Raw genomic sequence first — 10,132 nt, forward strand, 5'->3', positions numbered from 1 at the left:
GTTGCCTGACCTTTTACCTTAGCAAAAAACTTTTCTGAAGGATACACGGTATCCGAAACTACCATGTTCCGCAGCGACGTTGCAATTTAGGACATAGGAGACTCTACCTTCTGAGAATTATATGCAGATAATCACCAAGAATCCATATAAAGTCGCTAGAAACTGGGAGGAATATATTTTACTTTTGCTACAAAATGGCAGATGCCCTTCTATAAATCATTTACAAAATTTGTGGTACTATACAAATTAATTACAACAGATCTAAATAGAAACACAGAAGGATTAAAAAGAATTACAGGATATGGAGGGAAAACGGGTTAATACTCAGCTAGTATGGTTAGTGCCTAATAGATACAGCCTCGGCAGAATCCAACTCCCAGTGTTGTTACTTGTTACTTGTAGAAGGCAATAGTGTCATCGCCTGCTGATCTTGTCCTTGCCTGGAAAGTGGATATCTAGACGTTAGAAATTGACACCTTTCATAGACTCCCAAATTCCATAACATTTACAGAAGACGTTATGAGATACTTACCATTGCCAAATAAATTTGTTTTCAAAGGAAACCGAATAGATGATCCTTTTACTTTTACCTCCCTGAGTTGCTTGATTTTACTTTGTTTCCCTGTTCTCGCAAGATTACTACTGCTCTCTCCTGGTGACAGAACAGGTCCGTGCTTAACCTTTTCATGGTACACGGCTGGTGGGGCAAGCCTCAATTGAGGCATATTTTCAATCTCGACTAATCCACTATGTTTCTGCAAATTGGTCAACATCTCAAACTGCAATATCCAAGTTCAATTTCTCAGTTAGATTCACGTACCAAAAATCAAGGAAATCAAAATGTCAATAATGAAGATGATAATAAGTTGCCATACTCGTGAAATTTGCTGAATCCCATAGCTATTCTCAGATGCATTGCTTTCATGTAGGTGAACTGTTGTTCCATGAGTATTTTTGGTTCTTGATGAAAATTTGTTCACTAAACTCTCCTCTGCAAGAGCTGATTTGTTTTTAGCCCTCTGAGATTTCGTCTTGGGCATACAAACAGGGCATCCAGAGGACGAGCTACGACTTGGTGTTTCATTCTCTGAAACTTCGCATTTAAGATGTGTCGCATGACCACAAGTAAAAATGCGAATGTAACTGGAAGAGTTCTTGTCAAGAAGGCAATCGCATATGCAACATTTTTGGTTGCGGGGGGCATACCCATGTGAAGCTCCTTTCTTAAGGATGCTCATAGTATAGAATGTATCATCTTCTATCAGGGACTTGGCAGTATCCTACATGACAGATTAGACAAGTTAGAGGCAACAGAAAAGAACACAAAGGAGTACTACACAAAGCTTCGGAGGAAACAAATTAGATATCTAGTGTCTAGAACTGGAATCCAGTTAGTGCAGGAAGTTTAACATATTGTTGAATCAGTAGTGTGCGTAAGATTGGAGTGCTGCTTAGTAACGCTGTACTGCTTCTATCTATCCAGCAGATATATTAAATGCAAATGAGAATTGTAGCTTAAGCCACCAACTTATGCTGTTGTAGATATTCACTAGGTAAATAGACATTTAAATCTCCGGAATGACATTAAAGATTTTTTTAATTTTTTTATTTTTAAAATATCATAGAAATTTATTCATGCTCATTGCCTAAAAGAACACTTCACAGAATGACTTTGAAACAATGATTCCCTAAAACCAGAAATCATTGTGTACATAACTAGCATAACTGAGATTAAAGTAAAAAGATGCTGTACCAGAATTCTTCTTTCGAAGCCATACGTACTCAGCATCCCCAATATTGTGAATTTAAAATCACCGAATTCCTGGCTACCATTGTCAGAAAGCAGCTTTGACATGATAGTTGGAAGGCGAACATATCCCATCATGCCCTCAACAATCTCCTTGATGAACCGAGAAAACAATTTTCTTAAGACATCAGCACCTTTATGGGGCTTTGGGATTCTCCACTTGATTATGAAATTCAAATCATCCTCTTGTGAATCCAATGAATTGGTTACCATTCTATTAAGATCTTGTCCTTTAGAGACTGTACCCGCACTAAACGAATCCATTAAAGGCTCACAAAACCTGTATTGGGATTGGAAGATGATTAGTCATCAATAATTCCATGATCATGGATGCATGACTCAATGAATTCTCTCATGTATCATCCTGGACAGATCATAAGGAGCACGAGATCCCGTTTTTAAGTTATGCAAGTCTTTTTTATGGTCAATACAATCAAACAAGAAACGCTGATATCGAAAAAGGTATTATGTGCAGCTAATTGTGCATGAGTAAAGCTTAACTGAGACCGAACTAGAAAATTGAACTTACGAGTCAAGCAATCTAAACCAAAGTGCCTCTGATTCATCAGGATTCAAACGATGGGTGTTCCGTTGGCACAATCCAATACAGGCATGCAATATACTATCAATGTCATTCACCTGAAAAAAAAAAAAAACAAAAAAAACAAAAGAAAAAATATTACAATTGATACATAACTGTCCAACAAATCTATAAAAGCAAAAAACAGCCCAACGACATGCTAGATTCAAACTGATATTTACCGACCTCCTGTAGTTTTAAAGCTTTGTTCAAGTACTCTGTACTAGCAGAACCACGTGAAGCCCCAGTTGATGGTAGACTTCCAACAGCGGTTTCAAGTTTCATGAATTTTTCATTGAGGGAGGATAGTGTAAGTAAAAGTGCACTCCCAACATCACCAACCCTTTCCAACAAGAACGATGAGGCATCTACTATTGCATATTTCTGGCAGAGGCGTAAACAGTGCTCCACACGATAGCTATCAAAAGTCTCTAGAAATTTGAGAACTGATTTGCGTTCAAACTGACATAACAGCTGCAAAAGTAATAAGTGAAACATGAGAACCTAAGGTGGTATCACAAATTCACAATGAGTGCTCCACAAGTAATTTCTGAACCCAAGCAACTAAGTGGTAACACATAAAGTGCCGCGTTGACACCAGATAAGCTTTATGACCAGAAAACAAACTCACTCACCGACTCTTCCAAGCCTCAGAGTTCAAATTTGGCCAAAATGAATATATTGAAAATAGGTAAACTTTTACTAACCCAAATAGACTGGAGCACAATGGACACACTTAAACTTAACAATATCTCAAGCAAGGTCAAGTATTCCAGAGACAATGTGATGCAGCTGAAAACACTAATTCGTCGAATAAACTTAGCTAAAACAAACGATCCCAAGTTCACAAAACGCTCACCTCCAGATAAAGCTCAATCATATCATCAGTCACATTAATAGGACTATCACGCAAAAGCTGTGGGAAATTAGAGATCCTTTCCAAGAAAGCCTCAACTGCTTTTGTTTGTTCCTTCACTCCCATGAGATTATTATTTCTTAAACTTGAAAAGTCGAGAGTGCCAGATAAATGAACCTCTATCACTGTTTTTAAGTAAAGGAAAAGGCTTTTAGGATGGGAGCGAAGTTTAGATAGTATATGAGAACCTTCTTCACTGGTAAAATGATCCATAACCAAGAAGAATGCACCCTCTCTGCATAGGATCGGAAGATTTTAGAAACTGAATAATAATTGAGGAAGACCTCCAGTTAACATGTGAACAATGAAAAAGGAACAAAACATTCATGATAATTAAGGAATTACCTGTTTAAGTCAAATAACTCTGGAATTCGAGAAATAACTGCTGATCGAAAACCAGCACGTTCCTTATCTGTCAACCGCAACAATATTTTGTTGATAAAGGCAAAGGCATGAATCGGTTCAGCTGCATCTTTCATATAGCAATCCAGAGCAGCAAGATGTTGATGTCTGCTGGTATGAATTAGGCCACATACCTAAAAGACATCAAGAAACCATGTAGTGAGTAACACTAAGTGAATGGAATCAACATGTTTCTAAAACAACATTGTAACAGCTGTCATAAGAAACTTGAAGATATACCTGGTAAAACTGTGCTTTCTCACATAGCTGTAACACAGAAGATGAATCCCAATCAGTCTCTGGCACTACCTCAAGAAGGCCAAGAACCTGCTTCTCTCTTCTTTTTGAAATCATGTTATCTCCAGAAACAGATGAGGGGAAGTTATTCTCTGATGTCAAATACTCCAAAATCTGAGACAGTACAGCCTTCGAGACATTAGCTTTTCCACATGCAACATAAAATGCAATAAACTCAAACAGATGATCAATATCTTTCTTTGAAGGCCATGCTACGACTGATCCGGGGTCAACACTGCTAGCAGATCCATCCTTCTGGGGAACGTCCTTACTAATAATGTGAATAAGAGTATCAATTGTATTCTGGACCAATGAATCCTGACTTTGAGCCATTGAGTTATTCCCATACTGAAGCTCTATATCTGCATCAGCTGAATTTTGAGAAGAGAAGTCGGGTTTGGAGATTTCATTTTTTGAGAAAGCACATCTCAGAACATCTAAAGTAGCTTCAGTATCTAGCTCTAAGAGATAATAAAGGTTGAGATGTTCTCCTCCAGGGAATTCGCTTGAGAGTGCTCTTGAATTAGGGGCATCAGAGCCCTCCAATAAAAAGTGCAAAAGTTCTGTTCTGAGAGATGGCAAGCGTAAAGGAGGAATTTTTCCTTGTCCTGCAAATAAAGATGATTGATGCAAGGTTTCTTAATCTGAACAATGAAGCCAAAGCCTAGAAAACCAAACACATTGTGCTTAAAAAAAAAAAAAATTAATAAAATAAAAAAGGCCCTTTATGGATAGACAACTCTCTATACTTATTCTGCGACATTTATATATCATTTTCTGTAAATTACTTCATGACCCTAGCAATTTCTGCATAGGTTATCATACAAAGGAATATCCCGATAGTGTCCTGTGATATTGGAAAGCCCAACAATAGGTGAAGTCCATACCTGGTGGGAAAGCCAGGCCAGAGAAGCAGTACTTCAAATAAACTAGCATCCTGTATCTGCGAACAAGAAAATGTAAAATAAGACCATGGGGAAGTCAAGAAGCTATAAACAGTGAAAAGATAAACTGAAACATATGGTATAACACAGTATATGTGTTTAGTTAATCAATGAGAAGAGAGATCTGGTAAGATGTTGCAACAAAAGGAGGGCAACTTAAGTAGTGCGCAAGAAAATTTCAGCTTCAAGTGACTACAACATGAGGGGAACATGTCAAGGAGATCGTACCCAAGGGCCATAGCACCTTCTTTTTGACTATTTCGCAAGACAACCAACAGCTCCTCTAATGGTGACCTGAAATCATTCAATCCTTTGTTGAAAAGATACACCAGGGCACTATATAACCCATGTTCCCGGCATAACCTAACAACCTACAAAAATGAAAAATTATTGTTAGAGGTGAAAATTGAAAAGAGGATTAGTGGACAAAAATCACTAGCAAAAACATGAAAGGTAGAGACCTGATTGAAATCCAATGAAGAAATATCCATGTGAAGGACACATTGTTCAACACGCTGTAACCACCCTTTGAGGCTGTAATGTTCCACCAGAGCTTGCATAATCTTAAAAAAGGGAAAAAGGAGAAAGAATGTGATTATGTAAATTGCAGAACATGGCTTCCAATACAGAAAAATACACTATGCAGTACCTCAGGCGGAAGAGAACCAAGCATGTCTTTCAATATATAAGGCTCCAATAATTCCAAAAATGTGTCTGCAAAAATTTAAGAAGAGAAATAGATTAGCAACATGCAATAGTGGACGGAAAGTATAATTTTGTACGCAGCATACTCTTAGCAATGGAACAAAGCACATACTTCTATATGCTGCAAATTTATAGCACTGCAGCTCACACAAGCCGAAAGCAATACACAACTCCTAAAACCTAATTTCTTTGTTCTATAAGTATAATCCAGTTACCATCAAATCAGGAAAGGAAGTTGAAATGCAGGTCTCCAAAGACTTCAAAAAAGTTATTCTTATAGATGAAAAGTTACAACCCACAATGCATTTCAGCCTTTAGCATGACCCTTATCATGAGTTGTAGTAGGGTATAAAAATTGGCACTTTTATTTATGTATTGTCGATGCTACACAGGTACACTTCTTAAAATTCCATTCAGATTCAATCCTAGTTCGTAGCAATATAGAGTTTACCTCTTCATAGGATATGAAATTAGAATGATTGCCATAATTTTCACTTACGTAATCTATTTTAACCAGAGACCCCAATAACTCAGAAAAGAAAAGAAAACAATGCATGAAGTTCGACCATATCATCAAATACAAAGACCCACTGGGTTGATAATACCTCTCTGTTGAACAGCTACAAATTTCAAGAAGATTTCATCAAAGAGTATGTCAGTCCTCTTGATATGGACACAGAATTCAACTGCGACCCCACCAACACGGGTGTATTGCTCTTTTATTTCGGTGTGCACAGAACTACTTTGTCTGTTCAAGTCATCAACCTGATCCATTTTTCCAATTTGGTTGCAGAATGCTACTGATATATAAGAAAAAACTTCCTCTACATATGACAAAAGCAATTCAACCAGGTAAGGCATTATGGCCTCCTGCACAGCATCCAGAGTCCTAGGAAGGTCAACGACACCATGAGCTTGGCCATCATAAATTGTCATTGCCATGTTCAAAGAACCCATCCAGTCACCAGCTCTTCGTAAAACCTGAATCCGTTCCTTCCATGGGAGAAGCCGGGAAACAATAAGATGAGTAGGTCCAAGTACATATACAGAAGCTCCTCTTACAGCTATGCAATTGTTATAAGCTTTTTCAGGGTTTCCAAATACATTGACGAAGTGAGTATGATACGAAATGAGATCATCCCCTCCAAAACCATCTCGAGAAAAACTTGTTTGGTGAATTACAGTTCCATCCTTTGCAAACAAACAAAGTTGTCCAGTCACCGTGAGAACCACCAGCATCTGAAGACAAAGAACCTCCAATTAAGCCCATCATGTTGTGAACTAAACTCGACTCCTACACAGTTCTAGGCGGAATAACATAAATTCAGCAAAGTGAACGACAATTAAACAGGTGCATACCTGATCATCCAACCAAGCCACTCCTATGGCTGAACTTTCAAGAGACCATTTACCATATACTTTCAGCTCTGTTTTGACCAACTTTGCTACTTGAACTTTCCGATCCCAAGCAATTGCAAGTAATGAAACTCTCTCAACTGCTTCAGCAGGCACATTCTCTAATCCAAATAAATAAATGAATAAATAAATAAATGACTAGACCCTCATCTTAGGACTCCATTAACTGGTAGCTCAACAAAGAAAGTCAAACTTACCACTATTAGTAGGTGAATTGAGCAATTGAGTTGTACATTTCCAAGCAGTACAGGGCATGGAACCCTCACGAACCCCTTCTGGTTTAGAAAGTTGTGCATAGACATGCAAACTGGGAGTTAGTCTTACCTGCAAAGATACAAATGGTTTAACACGTTGTGAAATGACAGCGTGTAAAAGAGGCAAGCATCAATTCTCAAAATATAAGGTACATGGAATTCACTCTATCATCTGAAGGCTTCATACCACCAGAGCATTTTGATGGGTGACAAATACGACCACACCTTCTTCAACCAAAGAGGATCCTTCATTGAAGAGTTTCCATCCTGCATCCGCACCAACCACACCACCCATCATACCACCAATACTGCTGCCTGAACCCATCGCATTTCCCTGAGAGGATAGTGAAGAGCCTCCGCATGATTCATCAATGATGAGTGGTGAAGCTGACAGCGTCGTGCCTGTTTTTTGTCCATCTAGAAGGCACTGTTTCAGTGAAGATAAATAAGATGATCAAGTTGGAAGATCACACATCTACTACTACATGCCTACATCTGTCAGCAATTGATTTACCTGTGTTTTGATCGAGAATCTATTAAGCAGGGGCACCACAGAGAAGGAATGTAACAGTACCAGACCCTTACTATCACCAGTAACTGCCTTAAAATTACGTGTGACCTGAGAATCATGCCCCAAGAAAAAAGTATGTACAACTGGAGCTGTATGTTCTCCTGTAATTACTTTGGCAGCGGATGCCCTCTGAACATCCCAAACTGTAATGTGACCATCGGCGTATCCAGCTAAGAGTAGATCCCCTTGCTGATTGAAGGATATAGAAGTTACCGCAGCATAAGACCGCTCTCCTTGCAATCCAAGAAATAGCAGCTGGAAAATATAATCCATAGTCGATTAATATGAGCTACCTATCTCAATTCAATAATAGGTAAAACTAAGCTAAGGAAGAAGATATCGAAATACTGCTTGAGACCTAAAGAATTAAATTAAAAGCACTAAGAGTGAGTAACAGAATGTAACCTTTGCATCCATGTTATCAGCATTATGAGGAGAGTATTTACTGGGGACAACAAGGACAACCCCTCTCGACATTCCTATTGCAATGTAATTACTGTGAACTCCCAGTACTTGCGGCGAACCATGATCACGCCTCAAAGCCGGAGCAGAAAGGGTCCGAGTAATGGTGTTTTTAGCATCAACATCAAAGTATCCCAATGTGGTGGACCCTCTCCGAACACCCTCAAGCCTCATGGGTTGAGCAGCAGCACCCTCTTCCCAATGCAAAGCAGTTGAAGCTTGTTTCTTCTCCAGCTCTTCAGCAATTTCAAGCGGCTTTCTCAATTTCTTTTCCGCTTTTTTACTAACCCTCCTGCTCTCCAATTGCTCCATTCTCTCCTCCACAAGCTGAGTGATTGAAGTTCCCAATGCACCATCCTCGTCATCAAAATGATCATCACCATCTTTAATACCATCATCATTATCACCAACCTCATCATTATCATCATTACCAACAAAATGCTGCTGATCCTCACCAGTAGGCTCATCCTCAACATCACTACGTCTCGGAGAAGGACTGTTCTCATCCAATTCCGGATTAGATTCCACCGCAACCTCAACATTCTCATCGAATTCATTATCTTTACCATCATTTCCATCTAAATTCATCGAATTCTTATCAAAACTAACACTACTGACCTCTTCTGCACCAGCATTGCCAGCACTAACTTCATCTACCACACTCTCCCTCTCCAAAACCTCATCTTTCCTCCCCAATTCACCACCAAAACCCTCCTCTGCTCCATTCGAACTCATCGCCGTCGTTTCGGAACCAACCGCATTGTTATCCTCCGATCTCACACCCAATTCCTCAGCCACGACAGCCTCCACAGCCTTCTGGAAGCTCCCGCTCCCGGCGCTCCTCCTCGACTTGATCGCCGCGGCGTGCGGCGTCGGCATCGACCTGGAAGCCGCCGCAGCCGCCGCGAGCGCCGCCCCGGGCTTCGCATTCGTCCTCACACCTCCCAACAGCCACGGCGACGGCCGCGAAACTCTCCCGACCTGATCGTCCGGGAAGTCACCGGACCTAGCTCGACTATACAAATTCAAACCCGGCCGGACCGACTTCTCCTCCAACTGACTCGACCGCGCCGAGGCGACGGAAACGGCGTCGGTTTGTGGCGGTTTGGGATCGGAGGCGAGGAACTGAGATAAGGCGGAGCTGCTGCGCGGGGAGGAGGAGGGGGAGGGTGACGTGGAGGAATCGGTGTCGTTGAGGATTTCGTCGATCGTGCGGCGAGGGACGGAGGCGAGGTCGGCGTCGGAGTCGGAATCGGAGGAGAGGTGGGAGGTGAGGAAGGAGTCGAGGTCGAGCTCCATGGCGAGTTGGGGTTCCGGCTGTGTGAGCTTGTTGGTCATCTCCACTGCTTCTTCGTCTTGTTTGCTGTGTTGGCCGGTAGTCCGACTCCGTCAGTGAGTCTGTAATAGTACGATACGTCGTTTTGGTTGGAGTTAAATCGGAAAATAAAGGGGAGGAACGACATGTCGTGTTTTTTTTGTTCAAGGTGACAGTTGACACTTGAAGTTCTTTGCTCGAGTCTATCCACGAAATTTGTTTTCTCAATTTTTTCAATTCAAGAAATCAATTTTTTTTTCTGATGAATAGAAACAAAATTACAACGAAAAACCTGAAGCACAATCTAACCGGTCAAATCAAAACGCATAACATGAAAAACAAAATCAGGAAAAACAGCACACCAGCTAGCATATTGTAAAGTTTGTAGAGTATGTCTCAAATTTGTTTAGGCATTACCTGTAAAATTTGTCTCTCTCCAGACATAACGAAAAATACAGTGATG

General features: G+C 40.3%; 1 protein-coding gene across 1 annotated transcript; it reads right to left on the reverse strand.

The window, feature by feature from the left end:
• Positions 1–153: 153 nt before the first annotated feature.
• On the reverse strand, positions 154–9,653 carry LOC101307937 (vacuolar protein sorting-associated protein 8 homolog). The gene is made up of 19 exons (XM_004308228.1): positions 8,298–9,653; positions 7,836–8,147; positions 7,509–7,748; positions 7,265–7,391; positions 7,011–7,168; positions 6,257–6,890; positions 5,596–5,660; positions 5,408–5,509; positions 5,175–5,317; positions 4,890–4,945; positions 3,946–4,610; positions 3,649–3,839; positions 3,247–3,538; positions 2,574–2,861; positions 2,337–2,446; positions 1,754–2,087; positions 876–1,280; positions 533–779; positions 154–440 (listed from the first exon to the last, which is right to left on the reverse strand). The coding sequence occupies exons 1-19, from the start codon at positions 9,651–9,653 to the stop codon at positions 415–417; spliced, it is 5,751 nt and encodes a 1,916-aa protein (XP_004308276.1). The 3' UTR covers positions 154–414.
• Positions 9,654–10,132: the final 479 nt, after the last annotated feature.

The sequence above is a fragment of the Fragaria vesca genome, linkage group LG7 (genome assembly GCF_000184155.1).
Source record: "Fragaria vesca subsp. vesca linkage group LG7, FraVesHawaii_1.0, whole genome shotgun sequence".
Taxonomy (NCBI): domain Eukaryota; kingdom Viridiplantae; phylum Streptophyta; class Magnoliopsida; order Rosales; family Rosaceae; genus Fragaria; species Fragaria vesca.